Source organism: Coturnix japonica, chromosome Z (genome assembly GCF_054131305.1).
Source record: "Coturnix japonica strain WE chromosome Z, WE-NBRP24, whole genome shotgun sequence".
Classification (NCBI taxonomy): Eukaryota; Metazoa; Chordata; class Aves; order Galliformes; family Phasianidae; genus Coturnix; species Coturnix japonica.
In genome coordinates this window covers 4,105,665-4,123,823 of record NC_140702.1, presented here as the reverse complement: position 1 = coordinate 4,123,823, position 18,159 = coordinate 4,105,665, and the positions used below count along the sequence as shown (strand labels likewise).

At 48.6% G+C, this 18,159-nt stretch overlaps 1 protein-coding gene across 4 annotated transcripts; it reads left to right on the top strand.

Moving 5' to 3' along the window:
* Nucleotides 1-8,355: 8,355 nt before the first annotated feature.
* On the top strand, nt 8,356-17,722 carry LOC146753591 (rho GTPase-activating protein 32-like). Of its 4 annotated transcripts, none has more exons than XM_085530653.1 (16): nt 8,356-9,814; nt 10,923-11,029; nt 12,143-12,215; nt 12,343-12,415; nt 12,762-12,884; nt 13,092-13,169; nt 13,354-13,435; nt 13,711-13,854; nt 13,928-14,030; nt 14,191-14,323; nt 14,825-14,904; nt 15,266-15,373; nt 15,609-15,739; nt 16,219-16,420; nt 16,747-16,892; nt 17,211-17,722. In XM_085530653.1, exons 4-16 carry the CDS (start codon nt 12,362-12,364, stop codon nt 17,630-17,632), a joined length of 1,806 nt encoding a protein of 601 aa, XP_085386779.1. In that variant the 5' UTR covers nt 8,356-9,814; nt 10,923-11,029; nt 12,143-12,215; nt 12,343-12,361; the 3' UTR covers nt 17,633-17,722. The 4 variants fall into 4 exon arrangements, with proteins under 4 accessions (XP_085386779.1, XP_085386781.1, XP_085386780.1 ...); XM_085530655.1 differs by lacking the exon at nt 8,356-9,814 and adding an exon at nt 9,815-9,870; XM_085530654.1 differs by lacking the exon at nt 8,356-9,814 and adding an exon at nt 9,906-10,385.
* Nucleotides 17,723-18,159: the final 437 nt, after the last annotated feature.

Here is an 18,159-nt window from a genome sequence, read left to right as displayed (position 1 = left end):
GTAGTAACCCAAAGCAGTTCCAAGCTGTACATACAGACCTGTAAGATGGTCTCATTTCAGTCCCTCAGTCAATACTTTTTCTTTTCTTCCCTCAGAGCCAAAACCTGTGTTTATAAACCAGGAGCAGGTGCAGAAAGAGGTGAGTGCTGCCCTGGCAGCAAGTGCCTCCCTCAGCTGTGAAGTAGCACAGGATCCAAGCGAAGTAAAATGGTACAAGGATGGAAGACTTCTTGCCTCCTCCAGAACGTTCAGAATGGAATCTGTGGGCAAAACACGGCGTCTGGTTGTGGAGCAGCTGGAGAAGAAAGATGCTGGAGAATACATCTGCGAGGCTGCTGGCCAGAAGATGACCTTCAAGTTGGAAACAACTGGTGAGCATTCGCTTTGGGAGCACTAAGCAGCTGTTTATGTGGCTTAGAGAAAGAGGAAGTGAGCCATGCCGAAGGGAAGGTGGTGTGGTGCAGGAATGCAGTTGAGATCAAACCCAGCAAACGTTTCCAGATTGACGAGGAAGGGGTCAGAAGAACTCTGGCAATAAGAGGGATCTGGACTGAGGATGAGGGAGAGTACTTCTGTGAGTCCAGAGATGACAAGAGCAGCATTACCATCACCCCCAAAGGTATGTCTCTGGAAATGAAGGCTGACAGTGTGGAAGGATCCTTGGCTTCCCTCATCAGCCATTACAACACTGCAAAGCTGAGTTTATTTGTGTGTTTATGCTGTTCTCTGTGTTAACAACCAAGTACAAAACTTGTCTTTCTCTCTAAATAACTGTTGAACAGCTGCTTCTGAAGAGCACAGCAGTTAAGTGGGCAAATCAGCCTTCAAGTCTGGAATTAAGCATCCCAAATGTGAGATGGGAGTTTTTTTATTCCTTCTTTGTCTCTTTTCTTCTTGCTTCTTTGTAGATGCAAGGAGGATCTCCTCTACAGGCAGGAGATGTGAGTGTGAGTTATGGTGATCACTTACTGCGAGTCATAAAATCTGATGCTTCCAATAAAATCATTGACTCTGTTGGCTCTTTGAAGGTGCTCATACATAAAGGAGCTCATACACTTAGGGACACATCTTTTATGTGCTCCTAAGTGGTTTCTTCTTGTCCATCATCTCACAGGGTGGTGAAATTTGTTGGTTCAGACTTTTGTACTAGGAGCTCAGCAGTGGTTAAAGCTCACACTTGTGCAAAGTAAACAAGCTCCTGCAATTCGTCTCTACTCTGTTTTAGCTGTGGATTAGCTTGACAGTTCCCTTCCATAAGCTTTATGGTTTCCTTCTGTAAGTCTACGTACACAGATTGAGTTGCTTAACTTGAAGTCTTGCTCCAGGATTTTGGGCATATTATTAGCAAAAAATATCACAAATAATTTCGCCAACAATTCTCCCCACCTATATGTAGCTTTCCTTTTTTTCACTGGAAGGATTTACACTGGCAGATAGGGTGGGCATGTAGAAACAACCCCATTAATTCTCATGAAGCTCTTATTTTTCTGACTGGCCTTTGTTTTGTGATTCTGCATGCATGCCCTGTAGCTAAAGCCTGGATGTCTTCCCCAACACCTTCAGTCTCCCATCCTTACTTCAGTTACTCCATTGCAAATCTCTCTGCTAGTACAAGAGAGTGTTTATTTTACCCCTGACTTTTAACTGAGTTAGTTCCATTAAGTGGCTGAAGCCCTAAGTGATCCAAGAATGAAAATTGCAATCAAAATTAGCGTCACTCAGAAGGACAAGGTCACATTTGAGTGTGAGCTGTCCAGGCCCAAGGTGGACGTCAAGTGGTTCAAGGTATGGCATGTAATGGTATTTTCCTTTCTGACTTCTCTGGAAATGAATGAGAGCCTTTAATTTCACTTCCAAGGGATGCAAGTCTGAGCTTTTGCTTGATAGCTTTTGCACTGCTCTCTTTTCTTTATGCTCTTTTACTTGCCCAGATCAGCACTCTTTGTTATTATGTCCTGAGTTCATTTATCAAGTTGAAATGGAAGTTTGTTTTGTGTTTCTTGTGAACTCCTGAGGTCTTGCTGCACAAAATATTGTTGGTTGGAGTACAGTCTTGAGCTTCAACTCTAACACAGAAATTCTCAGCCAGGATTTTGTAGCCTTGTTGTGATCTGGGTTTTAGGGTGAAATCTCAGTTTTCTTTGCACCTGACAGTGTGAGAATTTGCTCTGGCACTTTGTGTACCTCCCCGGTGCTCAGCTGTTCCTTCCCTTACTTGGGGATAACGTCATTTATTCAAGGTGATGTCCAAACGAGCTTGTTAACAGTCCTCCGCAGTGCTTTAAGCTGTCATAGGTCAGCCAGAATTTATGCATGTTCTATAGCCATTCCTACATGTTGAAAACACTGCACTGTGCTTAAGCTTCAGCATATGTTCCAGTAAGCACAGTTCCATTAATTCTAGGGGAGTGGGTGAATTAAGCATAGATCTAAAGGCTCCCTTTGCTCAGTGCAGAGATGGAAGGACTAATGGAGATCTGACTTGACATTTTCCCTTCTAGGATGGGAAGGAGCTCCATCAAAGTAAAAAAGTGGGCATTACTTCCCAGGGAAATAAGAGAAGTCTCATTATTCACAAGTGGTGAACTCTCATTTTCTCTCTCAGTCTGCAACCACGTTGGGTTGCTGTTTCAGTACTGGCTGTTTTATGCAGGAACTCTGCTCCTGAGGTTAATCCAACTTCTATCCAGGCCCTTCAGAAGGAAAGGGAAATAGCAGCACAGAACTATGGTCTGATCTGACATAAATAAGTGCAGACGTGGAGAGTTAAAAGGGATTGTGTGTTGTTCAAGGGATTTTGAAGCAAAAATGTCCTCTAGGTAAGATTTGAGGCTGACATTCCCCATACATTGTGGGCACACAAGCTAAGGAGAGACTAGTGATGAGCATGCAGAGAAGCCAATGGTTCAGACAGGTTTGTAGTTTGGAAAATAAAGATGAGGTGATTGGTGGTAACCAATATGGCTTCATCAAGGTCAAGCCATGGCTGACAAACTTGGTGGCCTTTCATGATTGAGTAACAGCATTGGTGGATAATGGGAGAGCAACTGACATCATCTACTTGGACTTGTGCAGAGCATTTGATCCCGTCCTGCATGACATCCTGGTCACCAAAGTGGAGAAAAATGGTTTTGATGGATGGACCAGTTGCAGGATAGGGAACTGTCTGGATGGTCACACTCAGAGAGTTGCAGTCAATAGCTGAGTGTCCAGGTGGAGGGTGGTGTTGGGACCAGTGTTCTTTAACATTTTTGTAGGCAACGTGGACAGTGGAATCAAATGCAGCTTCAGCAAGTTTGCAGATGACACCATCTGCAAGCATTTGGAGGTAACCAGCTGCAGTGAAGTGAGCAATTTCAGTGCCTATTTCTGATGGTGGCAATGAGTTGAGAAGTCACACTTAATTGACGGTGCCTGTTTCCATTCTGACAAAGGCTGTAGTTGCAGCTGACTTCCCGAGGCTGCCATACGTGGTGGTGACGCAGCCTTGGGCTTCTGCGTTTGCATGACTCCCACCTTTCCTTTCTGTGTCTTGCAGGTCAGCTGGTGCTGGAAGCGGCCGGTATCTGAGCAGGAATGAAGGTGAGTGCAGGAGCAGCTGCTGAGGGGAGGAAGGAAGTCCATGCTAATGAGCTCTGAAGCATCTGCGGGTACAGTACCAGAATAGGCAGCAGTGATGCAGGGAGCTCCCCAGCAGGAAGCTGTCTGATCCAAATGCTTGCTGAGAGTTTGGAAGCCCAAACCCTTATGGTCTCTGTAAGGGTGGCTAATATAAAGACGTTAACCAAGATGGTGGTAAATAGTCAAAGGTTGTTAGCAAAGGAAAACTCACCAATGTCGATGTTTTGACCAGAAAGCTGAGGCAGTCTCAACTGGGGAGCAGTCACCAAGAGATGCTGCCTCAGTGGTGGTCAGCCCTTAAATGAGGTCTCAGAGGAGGTGGAGTCGAGATCCACCCCTTCTGTGAGCACAGCTCCATTACTCTCACCTGTGCTCCCGCAGCTGACCCAACACTTGCCTCAGCTGATTAATCAGAGGTTCAAGCTGTGATTTCCCATACAGTCTCTAAGCTGAAGGCAGCATCTCCTTGATCTGATGGTGGTGTGCCTGAGTGAGGGAGTGATCCAAGCTGGATGCAGAAGAGTCATCTTAATTTCTCTGCTATTTTACTTCAGATGACACCTATTGGGTGTTGGTTTCTTAAAATTTGGATCTAGGAGGTGGCCTCTTCCTTTGCTTCTGGTGAAAGCACAGTAGTGCAGCAGGAGTAGAAGACAAAGAGGTTTTCTTTGTGACAGCAACACCGATTATTTGATTCAAATGTGGAACAGTGATGAAGATGGTGAAGAACAGATACACCTCAAAGACATGCTTGATCACATAAGGAATGAGCATGTGATCCAAGACAGTCAGTGTGGCTTTAGCAGGGGAAGGCCATGCCTAACTAATCAGGTGGTCTTCTATGATGGAGTGATGGCATTTGTGGACAAAAGGAAGGAAACTGATGTCATTGACCTGGACTTGAGTGAGATCTTTGACATGGCCCTCCACCACATCCTTATCTCTAAACTGGAGGGATGTGGATTTGACAGGTGGACCACCTGGTGGATAAGGGATTGGTTGAAAGGCCACAGACAGAGGGTGGTGATTCATGGTTCTGTGTCCAGGTGAAGGCTGATAACAAGTGGTGTCATCCAGGAGTCTGTCTTGGGACCAGTGCTTTTTTACATGGTTATCAGTGACACCATCGATGCAATGGAGTGCACCCTCTGCTGTTTGCTGAGTGGTGCGGCTGATGCAGTGGAAGGAAGGGATGCCATTCAGAGGGAGCTCAACCGAGAGGTTGGCCTAGGTGAATCTAATGAGGTGGAACACAGCAAAGTGCAAGGTTTTGCACTTGGGCTGGAGGAATCCCAGGCATTTCTACAGCCTGGGAGGAGCAGTCCTTAAGAGAAGCCCCGCAGAGAAGGACCTGGGGGTCCTGGTGGATGAAAAACAGAACGTGAGCCATCAGCGTGCTCTTGCAGCTCAGAGAGCAAATGGTCCCCTGGGCTCCATCAGAAGAGGGGATGGCCAGCAGGGACAGGGAGGTGATTGATCTTCATGATCCTTGAGGTCCCTTCCAACCCGGGCCATTCTATGATTCTGTGATTACACTCGCTGTCAGAAATAACGGCAGCTGTACAGAAGCTGGATATATTTTGGGACAGTTCTTGTAACCAGCTGATTTTAAGACCTTGCCCAAGTCGTGAGTCTTAATTGCATGTCAGAAGAAAGCTGGGAAAGTGGTTATTGCTCATTCTTTCTCATTTGCTGATTCTTTCTTTAGTGTTCCTTTTCCAAAGGAGATTCTGGTGATGGAAGCAGTTGAAGAAAGAACCAAAGCAGCTCTTGCCAAGAGTGCTTGAAGTCCCTGTGGAGAGAAGCAAAGAACTTAGGCTTCCTCTGGGATGCTCCCCACCATGTCTCAGGAAGGAGACAACTGCTGTTCCACTTTCTGCTCTGTGTGTGGAAAGGTACGTCTGTGTTTCTTCTGCTTGTTTTTTCTTTCTTTTTCTGGCTTTGAAGGAGAAGGGGTAGAGCAAGGGGAGACCCACTGGTCATTTGTCACCTCAAGAGCAGGATGGATTCTGCATTGACTGTGAAAAACCTGGGCTAGTAGCATGGGCATGTTTCAGGCTGGACTCTTCTTTTGCTGCTTGGTTTCCTTTTGGTTACAGGGAGACAGCTGTCTAAAGGTGTGTTTTCAAACCCACTCTCCAAAACCACGTTTCATTGTTGCAGGTGGTTCAGTGTGCTCTTGCAGTGCAGATGCTGTAGTTTGGTGTAGAATCTGAATGGTTTCTGTTCCTAGGGGAGGACTGGGAGGAGGTAGTGAGAAGAGAATTCAATGCCTGAGGTGTATCTTAGTGAGAAATGTTGGCATGAGGTGCTGAAAGTCTTGAGCTGTCAAAGGCCAGTGAGGCTCAGACTCCTTAACCTGCTGGAGCAGGGTGGAAGCAAGGAGTGGGCACTGCCGTCCCACAGGCTGCACTTGGTTCTGGTCTGCCAGGTCTGTGCTGGCCTGGATTTCTTCTGAGAAGTTTGTTGGAGCTGCTTGGAGTAGTGAAGGGTGGGGAAGAAGTGCTGCTCAAGAGCTAAGGCTCTGCTTGATCATTTTGGATGGATTTAACCATGGTATCTGAAGACATAGTTTCCATCAGACTGATCCCAGCATTGTGCAAGTGTCTCAGCTGAAGCCCCTGAGCAGATGTGTGAGAGCACCCTCCTACTCCAGCTGAGCCATAGGAAAGCTGACTATGCCCAGTAATTACAGCTTCTGCAGATTGAATGTGCTTCCAAGTGTTTTCCTTAGTGATCAATCATGTCCCAGCACTCTGATATTCCATCTCTGTCACAATCTGGAGCATCTCTGCAATCCTTGGTTGCCCATTCCCACCAGCATTTCTTCCTTTCTCTCTTTAGAATCAGTGTGGTGCAGTTCCCTGTGTTTGTGAGCAGCAGCCAGCAGGCTGCAAGAGATCCAATGGCAGATTTCAGCACACAGAGGGATGTGATGGGGACAGACTGTACTTACCGCCATGCAGAAGGGAGTTTTTACTGTCCTCTATCAAGAAGTATGAAAGAATAGAGTTTGAATGTTACTTGTGAGCAGGTGCTGTGCTGTAGGGGATGTCAGGTAACCATTAATTTGGGGGTGCAGGAAGGAGCAGTGAAAGTGATGTATTAGTTTGTGTTTTGACTGTTGGAGTGCAGTTCCATTTTTGGGAGCAAAACTATGGGCTAAGATGGAAAACAGAAGGGAGAAGGCTGATACCTGGATCGTGGGCTGAGCTTTGGTGACTGCAGCCATTTGCAGTCGAAGTTTTGCACAGTGGGGCTCAGAATGGGAGCTGATGATGAATGGGAGCTGCTCAAGGGACAGACTTCCACGTACAAGTTCCAGTGCCTCAATGACTTTCTTGTAGCGAGGAGCCCAAAACTGAACATAAGACTTGAGGCGCAGCCTCCCCAGTGTTGAGTCCAAAGGGATGATTACCTCTCTGCTCCTGCTGGCCACACTATTTCTGATACAGGCCAGGATGCCGTTGGCCTTCTTGGCCACCTGGGCACACTGTTGGCTCATGTTCAGCATCAACCAACAGCCCCAGGTCCATTTCCTCTGCACAGTCCTGCAGCCACTCAGCCCCAAGCCTATAGCGCTGCATTAGGTTATTGTGGCCAAAGTGCAGGACCTGGCACTTGGCCTGGGTGTACCACATCCCATTCACCTCAGCCCAGTGAGGTTGATCCAGCTTATCTAGATCCCTCTGAAGGGGCCTCCCTTCCCTCAGGCAGGTTGACACCAGCTCCCAGAAAAAAGACAAAAAGAGAAGAAAGCAGAAATGAAGAAGGCTTCTCTGAGAGCTGCCCCTGCACCTGCAGAGGTGAGTCCTTGTTATGGACAGACACAGCTCTTGTTGTCAGGGCCTCCATCTGTCAGACATGAATGAGACTGTAAAATCCTGAGGGAAGTGGCGTCCTGTTTCTGCACTTGCTTTGTTTCTTTGCAGTGTTTGAAGTGTTACACAAAATGAAGGATAAATCTCTAAAGCAGGTGGTCGGGATGCTGGCATGATGATGTTACTTATGTAATTAGTGCTATTATTTTGTAGTATGTTAATAGTTTGCTAATAAACAAAAAACAAGGGGGGGTTGGAGGGGTCGGTAACAGAGGAAGGGGTTCTGGTAACAGAGGATGCTGAGAAGGCGGAAATACTGTATGCTTTCTTTGCTTCTGTCTTTAGTGAAAAGGCATTCCCTGAGGAATCCCAGAACCTGGAGGTTAATGAGAGAGTCTGGGGAATGGGAGATTTCCCTTTAGTCAGGGAAGAGGTGGTCCGTGAGTGCCTAGGAAACATTAATGTCCATAAATCCATGGGACCTGATGGGGTGCATCCACGGGTGCTGAGAGAGCTGGTGGAGGTCATTGCTGAGCCGCTCTCTGTAGTCATTCAGAGGCCTTGGAAACTGGGGAGGTGTCTGAAGACTGGAGGACGGCCAGTGTCACTCCGGTCTTTAAAAAATGGCAAGAAGGAGGACCCAGGTAACTATAGGCCAGTCAGCCTCACCTTTATCCCAGGGAAGGTGATGGAACAGCTTGTGCTGGATGCCATCTCCAGAGAACTGGGAGTAAAGCAGGTTATCAGGAGTACTCAGCATGGGTTCACCAAGGGGAGGTCGTGCTTGACCAACCTGGTGGCCTTTTATGAAGATGTCACTGGCTGGGTGGATAGGGGGAGAGTGGCAGATGTAGTCTACCTTGATTTCAGAAAGGTTTTTGATATTGTCCCCCATGACATCCTTATAACAAAGCTGAGGAAGCATGGAATAGATGAGTGTACAGTGAATTGGGTCAAGAACTGTCTGACTGGCAGAGTGCAGAGGGTTGTCGTTGGCGGTGCTGAGAGGGGATTTGATCCAGGTTTATAAATACCTGAGGTGTGGGGGCCATAGTGGCACGGCTGGTCTCTTTTCAGTAGTGTGTGGGGACAGGACTAGGGGTAATGGGGTGAAACTTGTGCATAGGAAGTTCCACATGAATGTGCACTATAACTTCTTTATGGTGAGGGTGACGGAGCACTGGAACAGGCTGCCCAGGGAGGTGGTGGAGTCTCCTTCTCTGGAGATATTCAAGACCCGCCTGAACACCTACCTGTGCAACGTGGTGTAGGGAGCCTGCATTGGCACGGGGGTTGGACTCGATGATCTCTAGAGGTCCCTTCCAACCCCTACAATTCTGTGATTCTGTTGGATTGTGGGAATTCAAGAAAGAATATTCTGAGCAAAAGCTGTGGAGTGAGATAAATGGCATGAGAAAGCAAAGCTGATAACCAAGGAGGGCTCCAGAAGAGAAAACGAAGTCCAATAGGGCATATTTAGAGACAGGTGAAGAACCCTTGATGTCACTGAGGAGTACTAGGGTGCTCTGGAATGTCTCTTGGGCTCCCTACAGCACACATACTTGCTCTGGGGCATGTCTGGATGTCTGTAGAGCTAATTGCGGGGCCCTGAGAGACCTCTGGGGCACATTAGGTGGCACTGGCTTCCATGTAAGTGTTCCCAGGTTCCCAGAAGTCAACAGGGAAGCCTTTGGAGACCCCTTGGGAAGACTCAGTGGGGCCCTAGAGTGATGTAGCAGCTTGTGTTGGTTGCATCTGCTTGGCAGGGAAGCGATTTCCCTGGTGGGAGCTGACTGAATGGGAGGTGATTTCCATGGTTTAATTAATTACCTGGATTATAATTAAATAACACTGTTCAGCGTTCAATCAAGATTATATTTTTCCAAAGTACTTCAGTCGTGCATCTGTAGCAGCTTTGCTAAAATATATCAAGTTTATTCAAAATTCCAGTGATGCTCCTAAAGCACTTGAAGTGCATTTGAGGGGGGGAGTGACAAAACAGCTCTGAGAGAATCATCATCAAATCAGAACATGGGAACGGTAACTAATAGCAGAGATTCTGAAAAGAATATTTAAATTTTCAAATTACATTTTTCTGAAGTTGTATTTCACCAAGTTTCATCAATGTGCACACTGAAAAGCTGACTTGCTATGTTTCTTTTTATAAAAAATCATGTGTTACAATTGAGAAAAGAAGGTATAGCATGGAACATTCTCCAAGTAAAGTGCAAAAAACATTTCTTCACAGTTCCAATTAATGTCTTATGTTTTGTTCAGACTCACTAAATGATGTATTTCAGGGTACATCACATGGGAATATAAGAAGACTATTCAGAGCAGGAGCTGCAGAGCAAGATGAACGGCATGAGAAGGTAAGGCCGGGAACCAAGGACACAGCTTTTGTGTCACTCAGCCACCTGTGGCAGAGGTCAGGATTTCAGCAGGGATTTCTGCAGACGTTCCTTGAACACCCCCAGGGTGGGTGACTCCACCACCTCCCTGGGCAGTCCATTCCAGTGCCTGGCCACCCTTTATGAAGTAATATTTCCTAATGTCCAGCCTGAACCTCTCCTGCCGCAGCTTGAAACCATTCCCTCTAGTTCTATCAATAATGACACGAGAGAAGAGGCCGACCTCCAGCTCAATGCAACCTCCCTTCAGGAAGTTATAGAGAGCAATGAGGTCTCCCCTGAGCCACCTCTTCTCCAGGCTGGACATTCCCATCTCCTGCAGCCTCTCCTCATATGGCCTCATTGTGCTCCAGACCCCTCACCAGCTTTGTTGTCCTTCTTTGAACACGTTCCAATGCCTCAGTGTCTTTTTTGCAGTGAGGGGCCACAAACTGGAAACAGAATTCGAGTTGTGGCCTCACCAGTGCTGGGTACAGGGGGACAGTCACCTCTCTGCTCCTGCTGGCGTCACTGTTTCTGATGCAAAATGTAGGTAAGTGTCACATGTGTGACATCCTTTTTGATAGAGTTCTGTGACTGGAGTTCAATGGATTTGAGAGCTGACTTGAAGCCTGTGGGCATCACCCAGGAGTTGGGGTGAGAGGATGAGGCGTAGGAACAGGAACCTCTTTGGTCGTTATTAACTCCCAACTTTTTGGTCAGGAATCTCTGTGTGTTTCTTTATCATGTAAAGAACAGAGTCATTGTGCAGCTTATGAATGAATTGATTCACGCCTGCTGATTGGTGCTGTTCTCTACAGGGAGCTGCAATGGAAATGGGCACTTGTGGTCCACTGTCCAGCCCCCTCCCGTGTTGGATTTTCTGGGCTTTGAGACACGTCTTCCAGATGCACTTTGTGTTATTTCTGATGTGTTGACCTGTTGAGCTCCAGCCCCAAATGAGGATTCAAGTACTACCACCGCAGTCCATTGGGACTGTAGTATTTCTTGCTAAACAGAATTCGTGTGCACCCTTGTCTTTCGTCTGCACAAAGGATCTTGTAATCATCTCTGTCTGTGTTTCTTTTAGACCCAGAGATGGAGCAGAGTGGAACACAGACTTGGGTGGATCTTCATTCAGGAGCAGGGACACGTCATGCTCATCTGAGGTGTCTGGCTGACAACAAGAGCAGAGAGGTAAGTTTCATAGGGTCGCGTGCACATTTTATTTTATTTTTAATTCATGATGCATAGAGGCGTTCCCCAGACAAAGTGAGCATTTCTCAACTGGACTTTCTAGAAATGAGCTAGGCAGTGAAAATGGGTTTGAAGCATTCCTAAGAGCCCCGCAAGAGAATGCTGAGGGTTAATCTGGCACCCTCCTTTGGAAACGTCCGTTGTCTGTCAGCTCTTCAGCTGTGCCCTAACACCTCCCATTGCGCTGCCACACCAGGATAGAATTCCAAGCCCACACTGAGTCCTGGAATGTTGTGGTGCCGTGTTGGAATCAGATGTGACCACGTGGTCTTGGCTCCCCGCCTTGTGGGGGGTCATGGTGGACCAGGCTGTTGGCCGTTGGTGATGTCATAAGCGGCCGGAATGAGGGGAGGAGCGGTGCGTTCTGTGTTCCTTTGTGGGTGAGCTAGTGGTCGGAGTGGTTGGTTGTCTTGTGTTCTTGTGCCTTTTGTGCCGTTAGTTAGTTAGTGTTGTTAGTTAGTTAGTGTTGTTAGTTAGTTAGTATTGTTAGTTAGTTAGTGTTGTTAGTTAGTTAGTATTGTTAGTTAGTTAGTGTTGTTAGTTAGTGTTGTTAGTTAGTGTCGTTAGTTAGTTAGAGTCGTTAGTTAGTGCCGTTAGTTAGTTAGTTAGTTAGTTAGTTAGTTAGTTAGTTAGTGACTTTATTGCCTTTTTCTTCACACCGTCGTGTGCAGCAGCTTGTAGGTAAGCTGAGCTGGTGTGGGATGGATGGGTGGGCAGTGAGGTGTTGAGAACTGCTGGCTGTCGGAGCTCACAGCACCGTATTGCTTACTCTTGACCATCAGACGTAATTTTCCCCTGGTACACACGTTCCAAAGGGGGTATCAGTAAAGTTGGCACCTGTCCCGTGCTTCTTCCATTGTCTTTGCTCAGTAGTGGAAGCATTGTAAAGTTGCTGGGCGGACAGGCATCACGTAGCCTGAGACTCAGCATGTCTTGCAGCAAGTGGGTGGGAAGGTTGTGCTGTGTGTGTTATTCCATGGCTGTCTTAGCCCTGCTCACTGACCTGCTCTTTCTCTCTCCTCTCCTCACCCTCCGCCCACTGCCTCGGTGCAGCTTTAGCTCTCATTCCATCCGAGCAAAGCGACAAGGAACTGCTGCAGATAGCTTGAGGTGATCTCACTGCCAGGTACGTGCCATGATTTGTCCCCCCACATGGTTTTGCCGCAGGGTATGCGCGGGTAGCTCTGAAGAAGTCTGTCCATACTGTGCTGTGTGAATAGAGAAAACAGAAGTGTGTTTCTGCTCTGTTCCAGAGTCTTCACACTTGCTGTGATGGGCGTCGCGTGCAGTGGGATCAGCCGTGAGCCTGAGGTGGCGGCGACGGAGGTACAGTATGAAGCTCTGTCTGGTCTTTGTTCCCTGTGTTGAGCCATTAGAAGGAGCTGCAGATGTACTCTCCTGCAGGAAAGAATGGGCCAAAAAGGGCCTGGCCAGCTGTCTGCGCCAGTGCCATTGCTGATTAGTCTGGGTAGAGAGAGATGCATCTTTGCATGGCCTGGCAATGCACGCCAAAAAGGGAAATAACTGTGATGAGACGTGCAGCTCCTTCTGAAGTGCTCCTGATAAGGACGGAGCGCATTTGCTGCAGCTTTCTCTGCAGATGTGCTCCTCACCTTGAAATCCTCCTGGTTTGTCCTCAGCTCCTGACCACGGTCTGTGCTTTGTTTTGCAGGCTGATAACATGCGGAAGCCGCAGCTGGTACGTGCTATGTCATCTTTAAACGTACCAGCGATTGCGGCGGCCCATGTTATTAGGAGCCACGTCGCCCAGGGGCCAGATGAGCTCTCCCTTGAGGTAAGCAGTTCCAGGCGTTCCTTGTTGTCATACATGGGAGAGTAGTGTAGGGTGTGAACGCCTCAGGAATAGTCTCAGACACCTTCAGAATATCTCCCTTGCTGTCAAGCTTGAGGATATTCTGCAGCACAGAATTAGGCAGTTATTTGAGCTGTGATTTCCTGCCAGCTGTGCTGAAGCTGGGATTGATGTTTCAATCTCTTGCAGGTTGGAGACATGGTGAGCATTATTGCAATGCCACCAAAGGAGCTGAGCCCCTGGTGGAGAGGCAAGCGTGGCTTTGAGGTAGGCACATGTTTGTGACTAGAGAGCACAACTTGAGTAGAGTCGGGAATCTCAGGTTGGAGCTGCTCTGCCTGCACAGGATGGCTGCTGGATGCAAACAGTTGCCCTGTGTTGGTGTCAGAGGACCTTCCCTTTGGCTCTGGGCTTGCGCTAATGCCCACCTGTCTTTTTGATTTTATTACAGGTTGGGCTTTTCCCTGGTGAGTGCGTGGAACTCATCAGTGGAAAAGTTCCCGATTCCCTAATCAACTCATTGCCAGAGCCAGGTACGTATGTTACATTTGATAAGTGGGTTAGTAAAATGGGATCAAAATGTGGGTTTCAGGGGATTTGTTAATACCCAAGTACAGCAATCTCAGCAAGAGGACTGCATTAAGCTCCTTGGGCACCTCCAGGGATAGGGAAAATATGTTCTTGCGCGTCCTTGTTGGGAATGCTCTTCCCGATGTTACATGCTTTGTCGAGTGCATTATGTTTGGCCTCGTCCAACCGAGCCAAGCCTGAAATTGAAATGAACTGGTTTCTTTGATTTGTTGTGCAGTGCCAAGGAGACGGGGCAAGTTCCTCCCCTTCCTTCGCTCCCTGGTGAAGGCCCGTCCCAGGAGAGCGACGGAGCCGGAGCCGAAGAAGGAAGGGGTGTTTGGCTGTGACCTGGGGGAGCACCTTCTGCGCTCTGGCCGTGATGGTAAGGAACAGCCCATTCCTGAGATCTTGCTCCATTGGGCAAGTTGAGCTAACCGCTGGCTCTTGTTCTGTAGTCCCCCAGGTCCTGCAGAGCTGTGCTCAGTTCATAGAGCATCATGGCGTGGTGCGGGGGATATACCGCCTCTCTGGCGTCATGTCTAAGATCCAGCAACTACGGTAAGAGTGCTGCGACTGACACAGCTGTCAGTAGGGGCACGTGCCATGCTGCGGGCGTTCAGAGGAACCCCTTCCTTTTCTTGACCGTATTTTCTGTGGCTTTGGACTTGTTTTCGTCTTTCTCAAAGCCCTCTACCCAATTCTGTGTCTTTCTCTGCAGCCATGAATTCGATACGGAGCAGGTGCCAGAGCTCAGCGTCCAAGACATTCACAGCGTGAGCTCCCTGTGTAAGATGTATTTCAGGGAGCTCCCAAACCCGCTGCTGACTGACCAGCTGTATGACAAGTTCTTGGTAAGCACAGGGCAATGTCTTGGAAATGATACATACCTGTTCCCTGGGAATCCTGGCCAGTGGTTGCAGCAGTGCCCCAGCTCTGAGGTCTTCTTTCTGTTAGCCCCATAAGGCATGTCTTTGCCACATCCTGCCTCTCACTGATGGCACTTGTGGTGGTGCCGAGAGGTGCTTATTTAAGCTATTCACAATGGTTGTGAGAATTCCCTTTCCTTTGCTGTTCCCCAGCTATTGGTAGAATGGGGTTAATAGCAAAGTGGACTTGGAGAGGAATGCCTGCTGCGAGGAGCTACACTGAGCAATCAGGCAGTAAAGCCCCCAGAGCTTGCACTACTTGGCCTTGATGGCACAGGCTGCGTGCTGCTGTGTTCCCCTGATGCCTCTTGGAAGGCATCGAGTCTGCCTCGGTGCTGACCACCAGCGCGCTGTCCCCATAATTCCCAAACCTGTGGCAGCTCTCCAGCCTGACTGGTGTCTGAATCCCTTCCTGCCTTTTTCCAGGACGCTGCCGGTGCTGCAGAGGAGGAGCGCGTGCAGAGAATGAAAGATGCCATCCAGCAGCTGCCCGCTCCTCACTACAGGTCAGTGCTGCCCTCGGTCTGCTGAGCTCAGCCCTGCTGCCTTTCAGAGGGCGATGATGTGATTCCAGGTGTTGTCTCACACCTGCAACATCATGCCTGTGCACGCTGCAGCGGCTGAAGGCTGCATTGGGTCAATTGATTGGGTCAGATCCTTGGCACGGGGGCACGGTTGGTGCAGCTGATGGCTGCGGCTGTGCTTTGTGGGGCTTGGTGCTGCAGCGTGGTGGCACGGGGAACGTTTTATCTACTTCATATTCAGGGTGGTAGCAATGACAACAACCAGCATGAAGTGATGTTTGTTTTGTGCACTGCAACACGGCTTGCTTTTTGGTGCTGAACATGTGCCTCTCTTGTTTTCCAGGACGCTGCAGTACTTGATGACACACCTGGAATCTCTGGCCAGGAACTGCTCCGTGACCAACATGGATGCTAAGAACTTAGCAATTGTGTGGGCTCCAAACCTCTTAAGGTAAACTTCTTTCTCCATTTCAACATGATGCTTAGTTCTGCTCTCCCCCAACCCCAGGGGACAGTTTCTACTCACTTGTTTATCTGGGATCAGCCAGGAGAATTTCGTCAGTGGCATTGCTGATTGCCCACTGTGGAAGTCTCCGGAGCTCAACTTGACAGTTTTTCTCTGCAAAAGCTCAGACATGGGGAAATGACTTTGGGGAAATGACTTATATGATCTGCCTTTTCTTCAGATCCCAGCAGAGCCCGTCTGCCTGCGCCAGTGAAGCTGCCTGTAAGGAGCTGCAGACACAGTCGACTGTAGTCGAGTTCATCATCAGCCACGCAGATGTCCTCTTCTGCTCCACACCAGCTGTGGGAGAGGGTGAGTGTCTTCCCGCATTAGCTTAATCTGACACTTTGATGTAATCCAGGCCTTCTCCAAGACCTTTGCAAATGCTTTTGCTGTCGAGGAGACAGCAGACTTCTGGGGTTAGATTAGAATATGGCGCCCCATTTCTGGATCCTGAGAGTGTCCAAACCCAAACCTTACATGGAGAAAACTGTCACTGCTGTTAAGATGTTTTGTAAGGAGGTGAAGCTTGATTGAAATGTGGCAACAAAGATTTCTGAGATTCCTGCCCCCTAGTGTTTCTAGGCATTTTTGTTTGCCTGTTATGATACAGAGAGCTGCTCTTAATTATGACTGTGTCCTCTGCCACATGCATACCTGTGAGCACAGAGTTATTTTGATCTCCTCTTCTTTGAGTCGCTTGGATATGCAAGTCTGAGAGAAATGCAGAACTGGGATGGCAGTGCTGTTGCTTTCGGATCCTCAATCTTACCTGTGGTTTTCTCTTGCAGGGCACAGTTCTCTGGATCGACCCAAGTCTGTGTGGGTGTCTCCTCCACCCACAAAGCTGCTCACACTGCAGGAGGCACAGGCTCAGAGAAGCAGCCAGAGCAGCTCTCCTGCAGTGACACAGAGCAGCAACGTCGAGGTGGAGGAGGACCCCACAGCTGCTCAAGGGAGATTCCACACCATCATTGATTTTCCATCTGAAAGGTAAAAAGGACTTCCCTTTCCAGCCCCTGTTTTGATTGGTTGGGTGGGTCTTATTGGTTTATTTTTAGTCCATTATAAGTGAGCCTGCCAGCTCCTGTCCTGTCTGGCTGTGGAGACTTTGCTCATGTGCTCCGCATCTTGCTCGACATGGTTGAGAGGAATTTAGCTAGCAGGACGTCAGGACTGAGCAGATTTCAGCAGAAAGCAGGCAGTGCCAGGAGGAGGGAACTATAGGGGCAACAAACGGGCAACAATTGGCAAGGGCTCGGAGCAGCTCTTTCTTCAACCTGCACAACAACTGACAGCATGCTCTGTTTTCTCACCAGACCGAGGGTTCCCAGCAAGACAAAGGAGTCACCAGCTGGCAGTTGGTGTTCATGCTTTTGCCTGCGCAGACCATCCACTGTGGCTGAACACCAACTGCAGAGCAGTGCCAGGGAGCCCTCCGAAGCCGAAGTCGTGGTCCTGGCAGGTAAGGGTGCAAATCCAACTTTCAAAACACTGCTTGTCAGCAACACAGGTAGAATTCATGCTTTCAGTGGGCTTGTACCTTTTTCTGGCGTTCAAGCCCATGCCTGACATCTTCAGTTGACCCCTGTCTTTCCCAAATGAGTCTCTTGTCAACACAAGAGCTGGACCTGCATGAGTATCACTTTCAAGACAGTGACACTGTTGCCAGAAGCCTATTTGCTTCTGCCCACCACCACTACATAGCCAAATGTCAAGAACCTGTTTCATGATTCATCTTGTGAACGTTCGACACTAACCGTGTGCATCTACTCCTTCCTAGGTGACTCCAGCCCTTGTGTAACCCCAAGACACAGCGCATATGATGATGCAGCATCCTGTGCTTCCATCAATATAGAGCTCATGGGAAGCACAGGATGCTGCAGTTCAAAGGACAACATTGCATGTGAGTGCAGCAATAGAGAGAAGAATGTCCTCCACGTTCAAGCCATAATTAATGCAATCCCTGATGAAGCTCCTGACCTGAGCCTGCCAGACACTACAGGCACTAGCCTAAATTGTAACCCAGTGGCCTTCGAGGACAGACTAGCACAAGCACAGCCCGAATGCCCTGACAGCAGCAATACCATGCAGGCTCAGGTCAGCATCACCGACGAGAAGCCGAGCATCTCGGAGGAGGGCGTAGAATCAGGCCACCAGTCCCAGGCTCCTGGTAACAGCACGGGCTCTGAGCAGCTCTCATGAGACATAAGAGGATGAGTCCCACTGTTCCAGCAGACCTCACACGCCCTCCTTTGTCCCATTGAATAAAGGCACACTCGTGCTCAATCAACACTTTGGCTGCATTCCGAGTCTTCATTCACAGAGATTGGGATGAGTGCAAGAAACATCAAGGCAGCTCAGCTTACAACGCTCTGGCTGTGGGGTGTGTGTGGCCGAGCTCTGGGTGTGTTCCCAATTTCCCTGACAGCACCTGTGAGCTGTCCCTGCAGATCATCTCCAGCCCTGCCATCATCGCGCTGCGGCAGGAGGAGCTCACCCTGACCAACATCAGGCAGTGCTGCCTGCCTCTCTCACTCTCTAGACCAAGTGTAACTACACTGTCGTGGAGACAAATGCTTTCTGTCACATCCTCCATTCCCTGCAGACATTCACTGGTAGGCGGCTCTTGCAGAAGAAGATTCAAGCAGCAGAACCTTTTGCTCAGCTACAGCACACGAATGCTACAAAAGCAGGAACAACCCTCAAGCTCTGGGTCTGTTTGTCTTGCA